At 38.5% G+C, this 22,858-nt stretch overlaps 1 protein-coding gene across 2 annotated transcripts in view; it reads right to left on the bottom strand.

Annotated features, from left to right (window-relative positions):
• Positions 1-809: 809 nt before the first annotated feature.
• Positions 810-22,858, bottom strand: part of NUP98 (nucleoporin 98 and 96 precursor) — a 121,262-nt gene continuing 99,213 nt past the window's right edge. For both annotated transcript variants that reach the window (XM_090264761.1, XM_090264764.1), the window contains exons 24-33: positions 21,381-21,610; positions 20,180-20,446; positions 15,955-16,112; positions 15,029-15,172; positions 11,719-11,861; positions 7,551-7,772; positions 5,187-5,428; positions 4,557-4,711; positions 2,270-2,381; positions 810-2,108 (exon numbers count right to left, since the gene is read on the bottom strand). In XM_090264761.1, coding sequence (XP_090120887.1) covers positions 1,876-2,108; positions 2,270-2,381; positions 4,557-4,711; positions 5,187-5,428; positions 7,551-7,772; positions 11,719-11,861; positions 15,029-15,172; positions 15,955-16,112; positions 20,180-20,446; positions 21,381-21,610 — 1,906 coding nt within the window. In that variant the 3' untranslated portion in view covers positions 810-1,875. The remainder of the gene's footprint in view (positions 2,109-2,269; positions 2,382-4,556; positions 4,712-5,186; positions 5,429-7,550; positions 7,773-11,718; positions 11,862-15,028; positions 15,173-15,954; positions 16,113-20,179; positions 20,447-21,380; positions 21,611-22,858) is intronic.

Here is a 22,858-nt window from a genome sequence, read left to right as displayed (position 1 = left end):
TCACCCTGCCCAGGCTCTGTAGCTTCAGCTTCACTGGAGAGGACACTCCAGCGTCATCACAAGATGTCGATTCAACACGGGAGGAGACAGATACCGTGTCACTCCCGAGTTGGACTGCACAGCCATTCTCGGCGGTGCAGATAGACTCTTAAGAAGCTACACCATCGTCTCTCGAGACGGACGGCTCCCGACGACGATTTCTTCCTTCAGTTGTCATTTTTTGCCTCATATATTTTGCTAGTCTGTCATTAGGTGTTTAAATGTTTGTAATTGTTATATCTTTTTTGCTATACCATTTTGCATTCTCACAACCAAACCAAAACACTTAAAATAGTATTCATAAGCCTCATCTGATCCCTCTCAAAACAGCCCTGTGAAGCAGCAACATCCAGGGATCATTATCCCTTTTACACAATGAAAACTGAGAATAAGAAAGGTGAAGTGTGACCCAAGGCTTGAAAACAAACAATCCCTGCCCCCTCAGCAAAAGAGCAAGGAGGCTTTAAATGGGCAATTTGAGACCCTACCACTGTCCTCCATGGGGAATCCAAATACACACACACACACACACATACACACACACACACACATGTACAGCAGTCAGGATTAATCAATAATCTCACCCCCGCACCCCTAAACTTGCCCTTATAAATAGTATTTGATCTAATTTGTATTCTAGTTTAGTACCAAACTGTTCTTCTTTAACAGATGGTCAGTCTCCCTTTAGACTGCAAATGAAACAAGGCTCCCAGAAAGCTCCTTGGGGCCAGAAAGCTCAAAAACAAAAGGGAAAAAGCCAATACCATGAATACTATAAACATTTCATTTTATTTTTTTTAAGAAAGTAGCTTCAGAAAGAGGAAAATAATCTAGATCATTTGTTCATATATATATTTTTTAATAAAAACCTTTACATAATCTTCATGCATAAAGCCCCAGGAGTAGCCATGTTGTCTGCCTCAACCTGTTGCCTGGGGCCCCCTGACTAACCCCAGACCCTGCCTCAGTGATGGCTTTACCTTCTGGGACTGAAGATGGAAGGTGGAAAATGCTTTGGGCTAGAATTTGTTAGTGCACAGTATTCTCTTTTAGCCAAACTCTCAGGCAAATCCAGAGAAGAGGCCTAGCAAGATGACTGAAAACCAGGGACCAAACTGAGTTCTAGGAGCTTCCCAGAGACATGGGATCTGTGACCTAGAGCTCTTGCACATGGTAGCAGGGAAAGTTTTGTGTTCACAGAACATTCAAGGCATGAACAAACAAGCCTTGAAGACCACCCCCCCCCCACCATGGCAGCACTCACTTCTACCCTAAACAAGTCAGAAAGACGCTGTTATGTTTCCTAACTCAGTCCATCCCTCTTTTGACTCTTAGTGTTAACTCATCCACCTACGTGAAAGACAGGTTTTCCTTCCTTCTGTGGACAGTTCATTTGTTAAGAAGGGACAGTCTTAGATCAATACATTTGTCCCATCATCTGTCAAACTCCTAAAGAGTCCTAGTATAAAAGGTCTCGGGTGGGGTTAGGGCAGTAGACTGGGTAGAGGGCCACAAGATCCAGAATGGCTGACGGTAGAAAAGGATTCCTTGGATCGAAGTGATTCTAGCAAAGGCGCTTTATTGACCATTTTAAAAAGATCTTGAGAATGGTAAAAAGAGAACTGGCTTCTTTTTGGGTCCCAAAAGCCCTTATGCTATGTTCTGTATTAAGGAAGCCCTGAACAACTGGAGGATGCTGCTTGGGGCGGCAGGATGCGAGGGTGGGTTCCACAGTCAACCCAGAGAATGGCTAACAGTGCTGATCAACTCAATGCAGAAGTCCTCTGTGTGGTGAGTGTGAGTGAACATGTGAGTGTGGTGGGAGGAGCCTGGGGCTCACTGACTCCCAACAGTCAGTTCTTGAAGAGTTAGTTCTCGAAGGTAGGACTGTGTGAGGCTGCGCAGTTCCTCCAAGGCATAGTCCTCAGGCATGGGGAGCCGGCCAATGTGGGGAGCCAACAGGCGCAAAGGGACTTGCTGAGGATCTGGTGTTGAGTCAGAGGTGGCATCAGGGGCATGCTGAAGGCTCAGTACCACCCGCAACAGGTTGGCTACACATTTGGCCATGTCTGAAGAGAAAAAGTGGAGTGAACACCAAGGATGGAAAGTGGGGAAGAGTGGGCACCGGAGGGGGAGGTGGGCGGGGGAGGGGCGTGGTGTGTGTGTGTGTGTAATAATCATAAAGGCAAGAAATAAGCAGGTGGAATAAATGGAGAGGCTAGAGGCTTACCAGACTGAGCCAGGCGATCCTTGGCATTGTAACACTGAATCTGCTCTATCCGGTTGCACAGTGAGGTCACTTTGGTTTGTAACTGCTCTAGTTCATAACCTGAGCACTCCACCTATAAAAAAGCAGAGAAACCAGTTAGGCCAAGAGGAGCTCCCATCACCACCATCTTATCCACAGATTGACTATGCAAAACTCTGAAACAGTGAGGAAAGGGAGGGGAAACCCAAGAAGCTAGATGGCAGTGCCATATCATCATCATCCTGCCTACTTACTGAGAACAAGGCATGGTGTTAGCAGTGGTACACAACAGGAAAGTAATGTAGTGTACAGGGCCTTGGATTGGGCAAATCTTGAGATCACCATGTAACCAGTAAGCTCTAACATGACACCAAAAATCTAGATAGCCCTGGCTGGTGTGGCTCAGTTGATTGGGGTGTTGTCCCATAAACTGAGAGGTTGTAGGTTTGATTCCTGGTCAGAACACATACCTAGGTTGTGGGTTCATTCCCTGGTTGGGGTGCGTATAAGAAGAAACTGATCAACGTTTTTCTCCCTCTCTCTTTCCCCCTATTTTCCCCTCCCTTTAAAATCAATATGCATGTCCTTGTGTGAGAATTTAAAAAAATCTAGATGAATCAGGGTTCAGAGGAATGATACGATTTTTTAAGGGCACAGCTGGTAAGAAGTGAAGTCCAAACTAGCATTTCATTTAGGTCTTCTGACTCCAAGTTTTCAGCCCTTTTCTCACTGTCTAGCCTCTCTCTGTGTTGTGATCCACTCCTATGGCTCCAATTACAATCAATGTGCTGATGATTCCTCAATCTTTATCTCTAGCCTAATATTCCAATCTTCCATTCCCTTTGCCAGGGCCATTGCCCTAGCTCAGGTTACCATTATTTCTCACTTGAAATATTTTCAGAGCTTGATCACAATCATCAGTGTCATCCACTCTATATCCTTTTCCCTATCATACTGTAGCCAGAGTAGTTTTTCTAAAAAGAAAGTCTGTATTTTTATTCATTACTTACATTCTAATTATTTTCCAGCAGCATCTTATCTTTGTCTCATATAATATGACTTTTGGTAGCCCCCTGCTCTCAAATTCTGATATCAATCTACTAAGTCTCCCATCACTTCCCTCCTCCAAATGACTCACTCAACCCTTCCAAGAAGTATCTCTCATTGAATCCACTTTTGGGGGGTTTTGCAGAGTCTACCATTTAATGTCTATACAAGTACTTTGCTTTTCATTCACCAGAATCCAGTCTTGAACTTGACTTTAAAAAGTGGTAAATCAGATAAGATCTTTGCTCTCATAAAACTTAAAGGAAATAAAGAAATAATATTAGATAGTAATAAACTTTGAAGAAACATGCCATGGAGATAATTCATATAGGGTGATGCTGACAGACCAAAGCTGGATGACTAATGGGGATCAGGAAGGGCTTCCCTAAGGAAGGTCATATAAAAGTGGAGACCTGAACAACAGGGAGGTGTCAAGCTTTCTAGGTAAAGAGTACAGCTAAACCTCTCGCAAGGTGGGAATACAAAGAAAGTTTATGTGGTGAAATTCAAGGTAAAGAAGAGAGAAGATAAAACTGGAGAGGTTTTATATAACAGGGGATCATGACCAGGGGTCCTTAGAATTCAAAGGGTCTGTGATCATAAAGGATGAGTATGAGTGTGCAAAGAGTGGAATCATCACAAGTAATTTAGTGTGAGTGGGCCAGGCTGGTAAGGCTGGAGTGTGGGTTAAGAATGTTAGGAGCTAAGGCAGGAGTGGAAAAAAAAAAAGGTAAAAGCCTCTATCAGGGCTTGAACACTACATATTTGAGTTTGCTTTTTGTGCTGTAAACAATAGGGATCTATCCCCAAGACATTTTAATAAAGATTAAAAACACTGTAATACTTACAATTTTAAAACATACCAAATGATGTGTGAAATAATTATCCTCACCAAATCTCTGACTTTATTGTCGCTCAATAGTTTCTCAGTGAAACTAGGGCTGGATAAGACTAGGAAACTGACTATAGACAAACTGCAAGAATGTCTATTGTATATACTACTTGGTAATAAACACAAAAGTGTTTTTAAATTTTGATACTGTTGTCAAGTCAAAATGGCTACATCAAATTAGCCTCATCAAAATGTCCCTTCTGTACTGACAGTTTTATCTTTATATCTCCAGTGCCAATGAGTTTTCCAAGTCATTGCTCAGGCTTTTCGAGGTCTCTTTAAGGGCCAGGGAAAAGGAAAACCAGGCAGTGGTTTAAGGAACCCAGGTACCTGTTGTATATGGCGGACCATTTCAAGGACCTGAATATAGTCCAGGTAAACAAGGCCAGATGTTTCCCAGTCTTGGATTAGGCTGCTGCGCTCCGGAGGTGCCAGGTCTTCCAAGAACCCCTTCAGGTAGTCATAGTTCTCATTAATGATGGCATCTGAAGAACAAAATATTGAGCACGATGTTTGCACAGGTATATGGTTCCCAAAAGTGTCCAGAGGAAGGACATGGCAGAAATCCAAGACAGGAAGGAATGGGAAATAACCTTGGGTCAGATATTTTGAAATTCTCTAAAAATAATGTGAAGAATTTCTAGCTTCAGTTCCCCAAACAGGTATTTCTGAAGTTGCTGAATAAAATTCCCTAAATAAACAAAGCTTAACATAATTAGCACACATCAAGAATATCCTGGCAAATGATAACATGGTAATATTGCTGTCTACCCTACCTCTCTAGCCGCTCATTCTGGCCAAGCCTCACCTGTACAGAAAGCATTCATGAAGTGTGATCTGATTCATGTCTGCTATGTCCCATACTGAGCATCATCTCTGGCCTAACTCACCATGGAGTTCAGAGGCTAGAAGAATTTGGGGTGATTCCAGGAGACACAGGCCCTAGGGGGAAGGACTCACCAGAAGCTAAGTGCCGGATGACAAGTTTGTGGCAATGGTTCCAGTGACCAGCTTTAAATAAATAGAGGGCTTCCAAGTGCCTGTTGGATTCCATGTGGGCTCGCACTGCTTTGGCTTCATGGATCCACTCAGCAGGTACACAAAGCTTCTGGGTCAGGAAAGTCTCCTTAGCCCAAGATTCAGGGGTCTCCAATAGCTGGCAATGCCGGGTAAGCAGCTCTCGAACAGCCTTCTCACGCATGCTGTAGGCAGAGATAAGTCTGAAAACTAATACTCTAGGGAAGGTTGCCACTGCCCAGAAAAGTCTTTCCCTAGCTAAGATCTGTCCTTTATTTCCTTTCTAGTAACAGGAGATCAAGGACTGGGACAGGGAATTCTACACTACACTAAGCAGTCCTCTGCAGTTCCTTTCTAACCTTCTCCCATCCCTGTCTCCCACATGGTCAGTACAAGTAAGCAAAGTAGTAGTTGTAAATCTCTTCCAGGTTCATGTTTTCTCATTCAAAGCCATCAGCCTTCCTAATTCATTTTTTTCTCCACTTCTAGATTTAAGCTAAATTCACTCTTTTCTCCTCTCGAGGTCCCTTAAGGAGAGTCCTTTTCTGCCTGGGCAAAAGGACCAGCTATTTAATTATTCTCTTCTTAGATTCTTTTCTGAACTCCTGGGCTTTTTAAGAACTCCCAATTTCACAACTGCTTCCCCCCAACCCCGTCTTCCCCTCTCTCCCTGCCAGGAAACAAGATCTACTTCCCCACAGCCTACTCTGAATCATTAGTCACCCAATCAGCCTACCTTTTACCATGTAAAATTCCCTGTATGTTTAAATAAACTCACAGGGGAAGTCTGGGGTCCTTTTGCTTCCTGGTAAGGGAAAAGCAAAATTCCTTAAAGGGAAGGCTGTATTAGATGCTTTATGCTTTTACTTCTTTAATCCCCTGATCACCTTTGAATAGAGATTAATACTATGATTTTTACAGATTACAAAACTGAGGCTTGGAGAGTATCTTTACCTGACGTCAAATGTGAGCTTTACCCCAGGTCAACATGAGAACACGCTGGATACAGAATTTAGACAAGTCTTGACAACAAAACTAACTTTTTTCAACGCCATACAACATTAGAGATAGCACAGCATAATGATTAAGAGTACAGACTCTGGGTGTTCTGAGTTGGAAGCCTCCCTCTGCCATTTACTGGATATGTGACTCTAGGCAAATTATTTAATTTCACTGTGTCTTAGGTTGCTCATCTGTAAAATAAATAAAAGTGTCTATCTCCTAGGTTCATTATGAGCATCCCTCCCGTCAACCCATTACATCACCTCATGGATCCACTGAGGCATCTCAGTCAACACTATTTCTGTATCCATTAGTCTCTCCTTATTTGAGGGGGATATGTTTCAAGGCCCCCAATGGATGGCAGTAACAGTGGATAGTACTAAACCCTATAAATACTGTTTTTTTCCTGTACATACATACCTATGATAAAGTTTAATTTATAAATTAGGCACAGTAATAGATTAACAACAATAAGTAATTATAAAAGTGAACAATTATAATATACTATAATAAGAGTTATGTGAATGTGGTCTCTCTCTTTCTCAAAATATCTCATTGTACTGTATTCACCTTTTCACTTAAAAGAAGCACTTTATGGCTTCTCTTTGGCATATTCAAATTACAATCATTACCACTCTGTGCTTTGGGACCATTATTAAGTAAAATAAAGGTTACTTGAACACGAGCACTGTGATACTGCAACAGCCAATCTGATAACTGAGACAGCTACTAAATGACTAACGTGTAGATAGCATACACACAGCTAGACAGTGCAAGATTTCATCATGCTAATAAGGAAGGTGCACAATTTAAAACTTATAAATTATTTCTGGAATTTTCCATTTAATATTTTTGTGCTGTGGTTGATTGCAGTTAACTGAAGAACTGCGAATAAAGGGGGTAGTGCTGTATTCTAAACACGCCATTCAAGTGAATCTGTGCCGAAGTTAATGGGGTTTCCCCATCCGGGCATATCCTTTTCTTTCCACTTAATCAGTCCGTATTCCGATTTTTACAAGTTCTCTCAACCTTTGTAGAGATTCTCTGCAGTTCCCAGAGATCTCTTCTCTATTCTCAAACTGAGAGGTCTTACGATAAAGAGTAAAATCTGTACTCAATCAAAGGCAGTTTAATTTCTAACTTGTTCACATGAATATACAGACACTGTGGGCTGAACTGTCTTAGATTGGACCCAAAATACATACACTCTAAACACTTGCTGAATTCAACCCTAACAGACTTGATTCCTTTGGCTCTACCCTCTAGTGTATCATAAATCCAGTGGGTTTGATGATTCTCACTCACCTTGAGTTGTCTATGTGCAGGAGGACAAAGATGGCCCACTCCCAGAGCCCCTCACTTTCCAGTTGGCCAGCATAACTGGCCTGCAGCACACCCTCACACTGCTCTGAGAGATGAGTGTAGTTCAGAGCCCTCAGCATCTCCCACAGGTGCCAGCTTAGACGGTAGTCCAACGGATCTGCTGTTATGCTTCGAGGCTCCAGCAGCTGGTTGAGATCATAATGTCTGAAAAGGAGAATGTGCTCAGTTACCATATCCAGCCAGCAGACCACATGCCCTGAATGTCAACTGGCTTTGACTTAGAAGACAATAAAGGCAGCCACTTAAGAGCAGAAGCATTTGCCTCAAAGTCTCCGTCTGAGACTGTTGTATCAATCTACCTCCAGGTTCAGCCAGATTAAAGATCCTCCCCCAAAACAAGAAAGCTTCTCTTCTGTGGCTATGTGATCTGATAGGTTTGCTGGTATTTGGTCTGCATGTTTTACCATCTTCACCCATGGAGTCTCCATAGCTCTCACCCTTCCATTCATTCATTAGTGTTGATTATTTTTCTTAGCCATTTAAAAACCATATACCTCAGTATTTTTGAGATTGTCTGAACAGCTAACTAGTCTTCATGACTCGTAAGCTATAGACTGTATGTAGACTATATAGTATATGGCTTGTAATTTTTACCACTGATTTTGTCTACAGTGGGTATTACTGTATTCTTTGTTTTTTTCCATTGATTTTAAGAGAGAGGGGAAGGGGGAAGAGAGGAAGGGAGAGGGAGGGGGAGAGAGGGAGAGACAGAGAGACAGAAAGACATTGATTTGTTATTTCACTTAGTTATGCATTCATCTGTTGCTTCTTGTATGTGCTCTACTGGGGGATCGAACCCGCTATCTTGGCATATCAGAATGACGCTCTAACCAACTGAGCTACATGTCCAGGGCAACGGTGGATATTATTGTTTATATAAAAATCCAGGTGCCCTGGGTTTTGGAAATATCTCTATCCAGAAATTTGCTTTTCTGCTGCTGGGGGACTGGTTCATGTGTTAAGTTCCTTGCTTGGAATATCCAGATCATAAGAACTATATAAACTAAGATTCCAGAATTATAAGTTTTAAAGGTCTAGAGCTCAGATTATCTACCAATAACTTATCCTTTTCATCTAGGATCCTAGACATTTTATAACTTCCTAATACCTCCCTGAATAATGAGTAGTTTTTCTTGACCAGTGCTATCAAACTGAACTTTGTACAATGATGGAAATGTTCTATAACCTACTTTGACTGATATGATAGTCAATAGCCACGTGTGGCTATTAAAACACATAAACAAGGTTAGTATGAATAAGTAAATTTAAAATTTTTAAAAATTTAAATTACAAGAACTATTGTATTGGACAATGCAGTTCTAGACTATTTTTAAGGGATAGGGTGTGAGTTTTATGCAAGGGTTTTTGTCATAGCAATTCTACCTTTCATGAGAATAGGGTTTACTATCTCATTCTGGCTTTGGTTTATTTCTGGCACCTTGATATATCCCTTTTTTCTTTTGACATTTAAAAAACTGACATACAATAAACTGCACATACTTAGAATGAACAATTTTCATAAGTTTTAACATATCTATATATCTGTGAAACTACTGCCAAGGTCAAGATAACAAAAATACAAATCATCTCCAAAATTTTCCTTTCGCCCCTCTGTAATCCCTCTCATCTGCACTTTCCTATTATGACCCTTCTCAGGCAACCAGTGATCTCCTTTCTGATATTATACATTAGTTTACAATTTCCAGGATTTTATATAAGTTAGAATCAAAAGTAGGTACATCTTTTTAGGTATTCTTAGGTATTCTTTCAAAACTAAGTAAAATTATTTTGTGATTTACTATGTTGTTGCATGTATCAACAGTTCATACTTTTTATTGCTGAGTAGTATCCATTTTATGGATGAGCCACAATTTGTTTATTAATCCACCTGTTGATGGAAATTTAGGTTGTTTCTAGTTTTGGCCCAATACAAATAAAGCTGCTATCAATGTCTGGCATATGCTTTCATTCCTCTGGTGTAAATACCTAGGAGCTGAATAACTAGACCATATGTATATGCTTAACTTTTTAAGCTACCTGTTTCTCAAAGTGCCAATATTATTTTAGATTTTTCATCAGCAGTGTATGAGAATTCCAAATGCTCCACATCCATGACAATAGGTACAGCAGGTTTCTTGGCTTTTAGCCATTCTAAGGTGAGTAATGGTATCCCATGATGGCTTTAATTTGCATGCCCTTGTCGTCTATTGATGCTGAACATCTTTTTATGGCTTGACATTCAGGTCTTTGGTAAAGAATCTGTTTAAATATTTTGCCTATTTAAAAAAAAATATGTTGTTTTGCTTCTTATTATTGAGTTCTGAGAGTTCTTTACTATGTTTTATATATGAGTTCTTTACCACATATCTGAATTGCAAATATGTTCTCCTAATCTTTCTTTTAACAAGCTTTCAATGAGCAGTAGTTTTTAGTTTTGTTGAAGTCCAATTTACGTACCAACTTTTTCTTTTATAGATTGTGTTTGGTGTCTGAGAAATCTTTGACTAATCTGCATTTGCAAAGATTTTCTACTTTGACATTTAGGTTTATGATCCATTTCAAACTAGATGAATAATAGAGATAAACAATGAAACCAAAAACTGGAGGTAAACTAATCAAGAAAAAAGAGAAAATATATAAATTACTAATATCAGGAAAGGAAGGAACATGGTTACCAATCCTACAGACATTTAAAAAGGATATAAAAAAATGTTATGAATAATTTTATGCCAATAAATTTGGTGACTTTGGAGAATTAGTCAAATTCCTTAGACGAAGCAAAAGATCAAAATTGACTCAAGAATAAATAGAAAACCTCAACAGCCCTATAAGCCTATATAAAAAATTGATTTTACAGTTTTAAAACTTTAATAATTGGACCTCATAAAAATTTCTGCTCTTAATTTTCTTTGTAAAAAGATTAAAAAATTAAGCACTTATACTGAAAGAAAACACAGTTATAATAAAGAAGTTATATCCAAAACATGTAAAGAACTATTACAACGCAATAAAAAAACGGGCAAAATATTTGAATAGCTACTTTAACAAGGAAGATAATACATATGATATGAAAAAATGCTCAACATTAGGCATTATGAAAATGCAAATTAAAACACAATTTTAGTTATATATATTTTACTACAAAAGACAATTATTCTAAAATTAATATGGTTAAATACCCTATATTTAAAAGAAAGTATTTGAAGAATGGAAATGAGATGTGAATTATTAGTTTTGACTGGAGAAAAACCCCTCAGTATTTCTGATACAGTACAAAATATAAAAAGACAGTTCTGAGAGTTTTAATTAACTGATTAGATATAATAATAGCATGTGTTAAAATATATCATTGTAGAATAAACAAACCATTCCTCATTTCTTATCAAAACACATACACAAACCACTATATAGAGATATCACTATATGCCCACTAAGGTAACAAAATTTAAAAAACTGACAATACCAAAATCTGAAGAAATATGGAGCAACTAGAGATCTTGGTGGGAATGTAAAAAGATATAAGCACTTTAGGATACAGATGTTTATAAACTTTATTAATATAGCCCCAAACAAGGAAACCTCTATCCATCAATAAATAAATAAATTATGCAATAAAAACACTTTTGATGCAAGTATTAACATAAATAAATCTCAAAATCATTATACTGAGTGAAAGAAGTCAGGCACAAACGATAACATACAGAATGATCCCAATTATATAAAATTCTAGAACAGCAAAACTAACCTATAGGAATGAAAAGTTGGTCAGTAGTTGTTCTGGGTGGTGACTGATTGCAAAGAGGTAGGAGGGACCTCTTTGGGGGTAATGTAAATGTTATCTTGATTGTGATGAGTTACATTATCTTAAAATCTTTAAACCACCTACTTTAGTACATACAAATTGTATTTCATTACAGTTGATTAAAATACATTTCTAAGTCTAGCTCTAGTGTTCTTTATTCTCAAGTACTATCAGTTATATTTTGGCAATTTATACAGACTAATGGCAATTGGGCCATGCATGAAAGGGAAAGGACTCCCAAGAGCTCATGGAGCCCTCAAATGATTGTACTGCATAGCTCTGATTTACCTGTCACTGTAGAGTTTCAGAAGGTGAAAGCAGACGTCTTGAAGTGGTCTCCGTGAGTCTTGCTCCTCCTCTACCACAAAGCCAGAGCCCTCTAGGTATGAAGGAAGTGGAGAGCAGGCATACCTGTCACTCTCAGAGGTATTCTGAAGGTAAGAATTTGATAATACATCAGCTGCTAGTGTGTTTCACGGATGCTATCATATCTCAATTACACAAGACGTGTATTAAGAATGACGTGACACCCCCCCCAAAGGAATGTGTCAAAGACTTTAAATTTATTTAGATCAGTGACATATTCCACTTGTCTTTAAGAGACTGGCAAAGACTTCAGATAGCTCTTACTAATCCCACCACTTAATACAATTCTTATTACTCAGTTTCTTTAGTGTTTTCTTTTTCTGAAAAATACCATAAAAAATGATAAAAATGGACAGTAGAAAAGAACAGAAGAGAGGAGTGCTGGCTCTCTCTGGCTCTTGGGCTCTTCTTCCTTGATGCTGCCTGGATGATGGTGCTATAGCTGCCTGTGTTTCCCAATGGATGGTATTTTGAATGGGAAGGAACTCCGGGTACAGCCTAAGATCCGTCTTGCTTGGTGGGGGCTGAAAGGGTTATTCTTTGGGTGTTTTAGAGGAGACAAGCTCTGAGTCAGAAGCCTACCATTCTTCCAAAATTGTGTAATTTTGTACCTTATGTTGTTTTAGTTTGTAAACTAACTCTATAGAAATAATATAACTAAAAACTAACAGGGGGAATCATAGGAGAACTTGGGTATTAAAGACATTAGCCTGACTTCTGGCCAAGATGGAGGTGTAGACAGACACGCTGAGTCTCCCTCCACAACTAAGAAGGAATACAACTACCTCAAAAATAGAGACAACCAGAAGTTCTAGAAAATTGAGCTGCATGAAGTCCAACAAAGAAAGATATAAAAAAGAAATATCCAACCAGACAGGTAGGAGGGGCAGAGCCATGGTGGAGAGGACGCGGGTATGGCGGCAGCAGTAGCTGTGGTAGCGGCAGGCCAGCGGAAAATGCAATCACATGTTCTTAAAAGTAGGGAGGGACACATGGGGAGCGCTCTCAGCACCAGACCAGACCGCACAGCTCATGGTTCTAGTGCTGGGGAAAATAAAGCCTCATTGCTTGTAACTGAAAACCAGTGGGGGTTGGGGCAGAGGAAAAAACTGCTGGTCTCTCAGCAGAGTCCACTTGTTTAAAGGGCTGCCACAGTTCTAAAACCTCTGTAGACACACCCACTCTGCGCACGATGGCCACGGCAACAGCTAGAGAGACGCCAGTCCCATACAGAAGTGGGAGAAGTGCCTGGAAAAGGGGTGAGTGCAGAGCAAGCGACATTGTTCCCTCTCAGACCCCTCCTGCATACACAGAGCCAAAACATGGTGAAACGGGTTGCCCTGTACTGACAAATACCTGAGGCTCCACCTCTTGTAGTGTAACAGGAGCGACAGCTCTACCTAAGACACAGAGGCAAACAAACACAGGAGCCTGTTAAGATGAGGAGACAGAGAAGTATGGCCCAAAAGAGGGAACAGATCAAGGTTCCAGTGGGAGAACTAAGTGACGAGAGATAGCAAACCTAACAGATGTAGAGTTCGAAACACTGGTGATAAAGATGCTCACAGGCTTGACAGATATACTTAAGTATGGCAAATGCATAAGGGAAAAAGTGAAGGCTATGCTAAATGAAACGAAGGAAAAGCCACACAAAACCAATGGTGAAGGGAAGGGAACTGGGGTTCAAATCAATTATTTGGAACATAAGGAAGAAAAGAACAGTCAACCAGTACAGAATGAGGAAACAAGAATTGAAAAAAATGAGAGGCTTCGGAACATCTGGGACAACTTTAAACATACCAACATCCAAATCACAGGGGTGCCAGAAGAAAAGAAAGAGCAAGAAATAGAAAGCTTATGTGAAAAAATAATGAAGGAAAACTCCCCAAATTTGGTGAAGGAAATAGACACATAAGTCCAGGAAGCACAGAGTCCCAAACAAGCTAGACCCAAGGAGGACCACACCAAGACACGTCATAATTAAAATGCCAAAGATTCAAGTCAAGGAAAGAATCTTAAAAGCAGCAAGAGAAGAGCAGAGGGTTACCTACAAAGTGGTGCCTATAAGACTATCAGTTGATTTCTCAAAAGAAACTTTGCAGGCAAAAAGTATTCAATGTGATGAAAAGCAAGGACCTACAACCAAGATTACTCTATCCAGCAAAGCTATCATTTAGAATGGAAGGGCAGATGAAGTGCTTCCCAGGCAAGGTAAAGCTAAAGGAGTTCATCAGCACCAAGTCATTATTATATGTAATGTCAAAGGGACTTACTTAAGAAAAAGAAGATCAAATTTATGAACATTAAAATGACAACAAATTCACAACTATCAACAACTGAATCTAAAAAATGAAAACATGAAAACAAAATCCAATTAAGCAAACCAGAATAGGAACAGAATCATAGGTATGGGGATCATTTGGAGGTTATCAGCAGGGAAGCGGGGGAAATGGTGCAGCATTTAAGTATAATTGATTGGTACAAAATAGACAGGGGGAAGTTAAGAATAATACAGGAAAGGGTGAAGCCAAAGAACTTATATGCACAACCCACAACCCATGGACATAAACAAAGTGGGGGGGTGCGATTCCCGGAGGGAATGCGAGTATTGGGCAGAGGGGAGCAACAGGAAAAAGAATTGAGACTACTGTAACGACATAATCCATAAAATATACTTTAAAAAAAATTAGCCTTAATTGATAGATCTATGTGACTAATTCATGTGGAAAGCTGTTACTCCAAAATTGTGAAACTTTAGAATAAAAACTTTTTTTTCACCGAAAAGAGTAAAGAACAGAAGAAATAATGGCATTAAAAACAATAATAATACTTTAACCTTCGACCCTAACAAGGGATATGAAATGTGATATTTAGAAGTAAATCTGAGACCTAACTTGGGGCTATTGCAAAGCTGAGGTCAGACAGTATCTCAAGGAATTTCTCCCAAAATAAGTCAGCATGAGGAGTGAAGAAAAATTCACTTATTTGGGGGAGGAAAAAAGTCATATTAAATAAAATAGAAGCAGACACTTGGAGAAGTATAAGGGCAGCCCTGTCCAGAGGCAGGAGAAAAGGAAAGTTTCCCATCAGATTTCCTGGGTCACTTCAATTTTATGACACTTTCAAAAAAAGCAGTAAGGAAAAAGTATTATGAAATGTGATGTGATGGGTTTTTTTCTCTGGCAAAAACATAAGTACCAGGACGGTTGCTTGGCTCTCCTGACACACATACCTGAAATGCTTCTTCATACATGCTGAGTGCCCTGGAAATGGAGGCTGTTGGTGGAAGCAAATACCAAAGATGGATAGCAAGGGAGCGTTTCCAATCCAACTGGGAGCACACATTAATTTGCTTCTGCTCTGAGAGCCGCCACACCTGCGAGTGACAAAATCACCATCACAGCTACAAATTATATGTTACCTTGTTACTGTCCAGGTCTGCAAGTTATTCACTTATTCAAATAACATTTTAAGTGATGTATATAGCAGCATTAATAATCCAGAAATAGCATACACAGTCCCTAGGCGGCAGGTAATGGAGAGTGGATATAATCACTCCTCTGAGAAGAGATGACAACTACTGGGAACCACGAAGGTCTTCACACTGCACACAATTGCCAACTTACAAAACTTAAAAGATGTGAATAAATTCTGACCAGCCTTTTCATTTTTGGAAGTTGACTTTAAGATGGCAATCAAACAGGTAGGCAGTAACAGAGAACTGGCTTGAAATAATTAGGGTATATATATCATCCATAAAGTAAAACAGAAGTGGCCATGATAAAGAATGAGGCTGCCCAACTAAAAAATATCCATATACAGCAAGTAAAAAAAAAAAGCAGAAATGTTATATATAATTGATTTTATCTGAATATACACACATGTAAATATGCACACATGTATGTTGATATAGACAAATTCTTTATTTATCACTATATAATACAGTGAATTTAACATTTTTGTTTCTATATAACTAGTTGTGTTTTTACAATGTACATGTTGTACCCTTTATAATTTTCCATTAATATTTCCATCAATAATAGTTGTTTAATTATACATAATAATGTGCAATTTACAAAGATGAGTCTACTTTAAACTCAAGCAATCTTGAATTTTTGAGAAAATTTGTATGAATTTATAAGAAAAGAAAAAAAATACCGGTTTTCCAGCCAAAAGGGCAAAGATGCGCAATCTCTCATCTTGGATGAAGCAGTCAGCCTGGAGCTGATGCCAATCCACCAGCTGCATGGTAAGCAGTTCCCGGACAGACTGGCTACCCACCAACTGGGATAAAAGAAGGGCCAGACGATGATCACCTATAAGAAAAACAGATATTCTCTGGTGATACTGAGGATTTATAGACTTGGGGAAACACTTGGGGCATTACCTTATTTCTTCTAGTCCTCAGGACAGAGACCTTAATACTTGTGACTACTTTTTTGCAGTACTGTAGTGCCAAAATATCAATCAAGAACTTACCACTTCTCTTTGGGTAGAAAATCTTCAAAGTAGTTTAGCCTAAATTACATATGGATTGTACAGTATACAGAGTTCAGTGACAATGCCACTATTGCATTGCTTCTGTGACCCTACACAAGGTACTTCATCCATAAAAGGGAGGAAAATACCATCTGATTGAAAGGTTTGTAGTGAAACAGATGACAAAATTGAAAACATGCCCAATTAAAATGTACTATATAATGACACTGAGAAATCACAAGCTCGTACCTAAAGAAAAAACGTGTGTATGATATAAAGAGAATGGTTAAGTCCTTTAACCTCAACAGGTCCAGTAATCTGTTTTAATAAAAAAATTTAAGTACAAAGGGCTGGAGCAATAAAAAAAAGTCTAATTAAGTAGAATATGAGGCAATAGAAATTTTGGCTTATGCTAATTTCCAGTTAAACAGTGAGCTGAGAAAAATTCTGCCTCAGCCCTTAATACAAACCTCCTATAAGTCAATAGTCCTTTTCCTTTTGTTTTTGCATATGGGTCAGTATTTAATGACTATAAAGTACTGTTCTGACAGAAACTAATGCTCTCGTCTCAAAGTTTCCTCCACAAATCAGAGAGGCCTGGAGGAAAAAAAAATCATATATCAGGAACACATCTGGAAATATGCTGGTAGGCAAAAATGTCTCTCTGATGTACGCAGGCAACAAAAGCATGACTGGACTATGATTCATGCAGTAAATGCTGAGTCCACCTGATCATGCATGAGTTGCTGATATTCTAGATGAACAATAATAAAGGAAAAAAATAATTATTTCTGTATCTATAGAACCCCAAAGAAAGAGTTTACTAACCAACAAATATAAATATCCCGGGACACTAAAGATGGTCAAGTTCAAAGAAGAAAGTGAGTATCTTATTTTGATATAATCATTTATTAAGATCATTTCTCTTTGCTCTGATCATGCAACCAACCAATCACCTTCAGCCAATCCTAGACTTTTTTTTTTACAGATTTTCCCATTGATGAGAACATATAATTGAACAAATGGCAGGATTCTACGGTACTTCCTCAATTTGATTTTAGTGTATGGTGTGAGGGATCTAAATCCATTTTTTACAGGTGAATATCCAACTACCCCAGCATTATTAGTTGAAAAGGCTATCTTTTAACATTTAAATTGTGTTGGCACCTTCGTCAAAAATTACTGACTATAAGTGAAAGGTTTTTATACAGTATTTCGATTCTCATTTCTGTTCCCTTAACCTGTATGTTCATAATTATGCCAGTACATTGTCTTGATTGCTGTAGCTTTATAAAAATTTTGAAATCAGAAAGTGTTGAGTCCCATGATATCATTCACTTAAACACTGTTAGGTTTTTCACATTTCCAGATAAGAATCAAAACCTGAAAAAACGCCTGCTGGAGATTTTGATAGAGACTGTGTGGACTGTAAAGGGGGGGGCAAAAGTATGGTTACAGTTGTGAGCACTCAAAGCTCAGAGTTTATACTTGTATTAATTCTTGTATTATTTCCATACGAGCAACTGCAAACCTACTTTTGCCCCACCCTGAACAGATTAATTTGGGGAGAACAGACATCTCAACAATCATGAGGTTCCCAATCCAACAGTTCTCAACCAGGATGGTTTTGCCCCCTACCCTAGAAAACATCTAGAATGTCTTAAAAGACATTTTTGGTTGTCACAACTAGAAGGGACATAACTTTTGAGTAGAGGGGCAGGGATACTGCTAAATATCCTACAATGCCAGGGCAGCTTCCACAACAAAGAATTACCCAGTAAAAATGCCGACAGTGCTGAGGTTGAGATGTATTACACGATCATGGACTGTCTCTTCATTTACTTAGAACTTTTATTTCTCCAGCAATGTTATGTAGTTCTCAGTGTACAAGTCTTGCAGTTTTGTTATATACAGTCCTTAAGTATTTCAGTCTTTCTGATGATATTATGAATGGTTTTTTTAAAAATTCACTTTTGAATTGTGTGTTACTAACATGTAAAAATACAACTGAATTTTGTATCTTTACCTTGAATCCTGAGACCTTGTTGAACTATTTTATTAGTCCCACTACCTTTTCTGTGGATTCCATAGGACTGTCTACATAAAAAATTATGCTAGCTGTAAATAAAGACAATTCTACCTCTTCCTTTTTCATCTGTATAACGTTTGCTTCTTTTTCTTATCTGAATACACTGGCTACAACCATCATTATAATGCTGTACAGAAATGGTGTTCCCGGTCTTAGGGTAGAATCAGTCAGTCTTAAAACATTAAGTATGATGCTAAGCTGTAGGTTTTTCATAGATTTACTCTGATAAAAGGGTCATACTATCATCTAGGAAAGTGCTCCCTTCTGTATTTTCTAGAAGAGCTACAGAACACTGGTATTAATTCATCTTCATAAATATAAGAAATAGTTCGCTAGTGAAGACATCTGGGTGTGGGCTTTTGAGTGAAGATTTTAATTACAAATTCAACTTCTTTGCTTGTATGAATTTAATTTTCTACTTTTCCTTGAGTCAGTTTTGGTAATTTATACTTTGCTAGGAATCTGTCAAGTTTATCTAAGTAGCTGAATTTGTTGACACAATTTCTCACAGTACTCCCTTTTCTGTAGGGTTAATACTGATGTTTACTCTTTCACTTCTGTCTTTGGCAATTTGTGTCTTTCGTTTTTTCATCGTGAGTGTAGTTAAAAACTTATAAACTTTCTTGATCTTTTCAAAAAACACTGAGTTGTATTGATTTCTCTGTTTTTATGTTTTCATTTTCATTGATATATGTTCTAATCTTTATTATTTCCTCCCTTCTACCTTTTGGTTTAGTTTGCTCTTTTGCTAGTTTTTTAAGGTAAAAGCTTCCGTTATTGACTTGCAGTGTTTCTTCATGTTGGGTAGTTGTAACACTATTGATAAAGTTCAAGTATTCTATACTCTTGATTTTCTACCTGGTTATTCTATCAATTATTGAAAGTGGAGGGAGTGAAACAAGTTTTAATAAGCTGAAAGGTAGTGCCTTGCCAAAAGTTTAATTTTAGGATAAGAAAAGGAAAAGGAGGAAAAAATAGAGCTTGTGAATAAGTAAATATAAGGACCTGATTTCTGACACTCACGATCCTCTTCCACTACACTTATATGTGGTAGTGAGTATAACTTTACCTCTTTAATGATTCATAATCTTGATAGCTTTATTGAAGGTCTTGCTTATTGGAATTTTCTAGTTTTATTACAAGTGTGTATGTAGCATACAAAATTAAAATAGCCCTGGCTTTGTGGCTCCATGGATTGGGCGCCAGCCAGTGAACCAAAGGGTCACCAGTTCGATTCCCAGTCAGAGCACATGCCTGGGTTGCAGGCCAGATCCCTGGATGGGGGTGCGCGAGAGGCAACCACACAGTGATATTTCTCTCCCTACCTCCCTTCCCCTCTCTCTAAAAATAAATATTAAAAAAATAAATTAATAAAATTAAAATAAAAAAGATTTTATTGATTTTTAGAGAGAGGGGGAGGAAGGGAGAAAGAGGGAGAAAAACATCAATGTGAGAGAGAAACATTGATTAGTTGCCTCCTGTAAGTGCCCTGACTGGGGACCAAACCTGCAACCAAGGCATGTGCCCTGACTGGTAATTGAACCAGCAACTTTTCAGTTTGTGGGACAATGCCCAACAAACTGAGCCACACAAGTCAGAGCTAAAATTAAAATAACTGTAAGTAAATTCAACATTTAAGGTTCTAAAAAGTAAACTAGAAGATGTAGTCCCTATTCTGGAGGCAGGCATTGGCAATCTTCCTGGGAAGTCTATACTTAATACTCAGGATAGAAAACAAAAGCAAATCCACAATTAAGGAGAAGGGATTGTGAGTAGAAAGTAGGCAGAGGTGCAGAGAAGGACCATATGTCCTACCTGATTGCTGGGCCAGAGAGCAGGCCTCACTGATCCTTTTGCCCGTGAGGTAGCTGAAAACAGCCTCCACGGGGCTGTCTTTTCGGGTTAAAGAGACTTCCTCTTCAATTTGAGGTGCGGCAGTACGGGACAGCCAGCGAGAGAAAGCTCTTCTTCGCTCCAAAATTTGAATGTATTCACTGGGTTCATCCAGCTGGCTGTCAAGCTCCTTCAGGTAGCCCCATAGAGCTTCACATAATGTCCATGTAAGGCTCCATTGCTTCACAACTAAGGAAGGGACAGGAAAACAATGCTATGACAAAGTTTTTCAGTAATTACAGAGGTGGCATCACTCTAATTGTTGTGTAAAAATACTTCAATTAATAATTAGCCCAAACCACCATTCAAGGTGATTTTCTGAATCTATCTCCAACTTACTCAGCTGTGTATTATAAGCTCCAGAGGTGTGTGGTGTAACTGCTTGCTCAGTCTATGTTCCCATGGTACTTAACATAACAAATGTAACTCGATGCTCCTTTAAATAGTTTACTTTAGCCTCATTATGGCTAACAAAATCTCAAATTATAGAGAAGAGTCCTTTCATTTGATCAAATTCTGTATAACAAAATGCTTTAAAAAATATAATGTATTCTAAAAACTTGTGAAGGATTATTCTCTCCTGCTAGAGGCACAATCTAACATTTAGAGAGTCTAAATAACACTGTTTAAAGCACCTAAGAGTAAGCCAACTCTAATGTATACAGGTTTATAGTATTGGTTCAGAAAAACATGGTCACAATAGTTATAGAGAGACAACTGTGAAAGCGGTCGGGGAGAAAGCTATAAACACAAAAGTTGTTGGGAAGACAAGTGGGAATTGAGCTGGCCATGGAAGAATGGGTAAAATTTAGAAAAGGAAGAAGAAATGAATCTCTACCTATGTTCTCTGAGTGGGGGAATGAATGAGATTTCATAAATCCAGGCGATCTGAGTGTCAACAGTTCCTTTGAACACGAACTTGTATGCTAAAGGCCATAAGAGTAATTGTAAACAATGACATAATTTCTCCTTCCTTGGGATTTTGCTCATCCCAACTCAACTACAGACAATGCTCAGGTATCTACCTACTTACTACATTGGCGTATTGCAATTTATCCTTCTATGAACACACGCTCTTGCCCCTGTTCCTGGGACATCAAATAGAAGCATAGTCCATACTCACTTTGTGCTTCCAAGAAATCTCCTGATGCTTCCTTAACCCAATCTGCATAGTCATGAATAACAGCAACTCCTGGATTGGGAATAATGAGAGGACAGAGCTCATCCACATGGACAGTGCTATGTTTTAATTTGAGCTCCAGAGGTATCTGGTATAATTGCAGGTCTTCATCCAGCTTCTTTTCTCTCAAACTGAGTTTTTCCAAGTGAACTTTGAATGGGGACTCATTTAAGCTACAAGGGCAAATGACAAACAAGATAGGAAATAAAGGTAAGATGCTAGAATTTTTCTACAACCAAAACGGCTTCTTTTTTATGATTACAAATAAAATGCAAATAAGAGTGAATAAAAAAATTTTGTTTCCTAAACTATAATGAACTTATTTGCTATATACTAAGTTAACAAATTATCTGACCCATGCATTCAGAATCCAGAGACTTCTTAGCTGAGGTTCCAGCAAATATAGGAATCAGTTAAGACTTGGAATTGACTTCAGCATGCATCTGAATACTATGAAATCCAAGTCAAAAGTGTGTGATAACCATTTTTCAAATTATATTTCACGAGGTATCGAAAGCCAATGAAGCACGTCGGCCTGCGAACCAAGTATATAGCCGGTTCAATTCCCAGTCAGGGCACATGACTAGGTTGCACGTCAGGACCCTAGATGGGAGCACAAGTGAGAGGCAACCACAGAGTGATGTTTCTCTCCCTCTCTTTCTCCTTTCCCCTCTCTCTAAAAATAAAAACAAATAAATAATTAAAAAAAAAAAAAAGCCAATGAAGAAATGACTCTAAATTAAGCATATAGTCAATTTGGCTTTGATTCAATTTTTAAAATTGGTATTAACCACTCCAAAATATCACGACACCACACATAACTCAAGTTTAGAATCAACATTCCTAATTGTGAGGTACAAGAGATGCTGTTTTTTATTTTTTCAAAGTCCACTTTAAAAACTAAGGATAATAGATGATCATAACCACTTTATCTAGAGTAAAAATATAACAATTTGTTACAGTGATTATAAAAAGTAAATAGAAAACTGTTATAAATTTTACACAAAACAACTGTATGCTTACTGCCTAATAAATACCAGGAAGCTATGCATATAATCTGTATGGCATATGTATAGAATATATAGAGCTATAAGCCCTGGTTGGTGGAGCTCAGTGGACTGAGCGGCCAGCAGCCTGTGAATGGAAAGGCTGCTGGTTCAATTTTCAGTCAGGGCACATGGCTGGGTTGCAGCCCAGGTCCTCAGTTGGGGGTATGCAAGAGACACCCTATCAAACATTATATGTCTCTCCCTCTGTTTCTCCCTCCCTTCCCCTTTCTCTAAATTAAAAAAAAAAAAAAAAAAAGAAAAACCTATAAGCACACATACGTAAATGTTAATGGTGGGGATTGTATAGAAATACATAACATACATAGTTATCAAGTGTCACCTTATTTCCAAATACTTATGCATGAATTATCC

The sequence above is a fragment of the Furipterus horrens genome, unplaced genomic scaffold (genome assembly GCF_987537825.1).
Source record: "Furipterus horrens unplaced genomic scaffold, mFurHor1.1.pri manual_scaffold_2, whole genome shotgun sequence".
Taxonomy (NCBI): domain Eukaryota; kingdom Metazoa; phylum Chordata; class Mammalia; order Chiroptera; family Furipteridae; genus Furipterus; species Furipterus horrens.
Note: the sequence above shows the minus strand (reverse complement) of the source record. Positions and strands in the feature narration are given on the sequence as shown.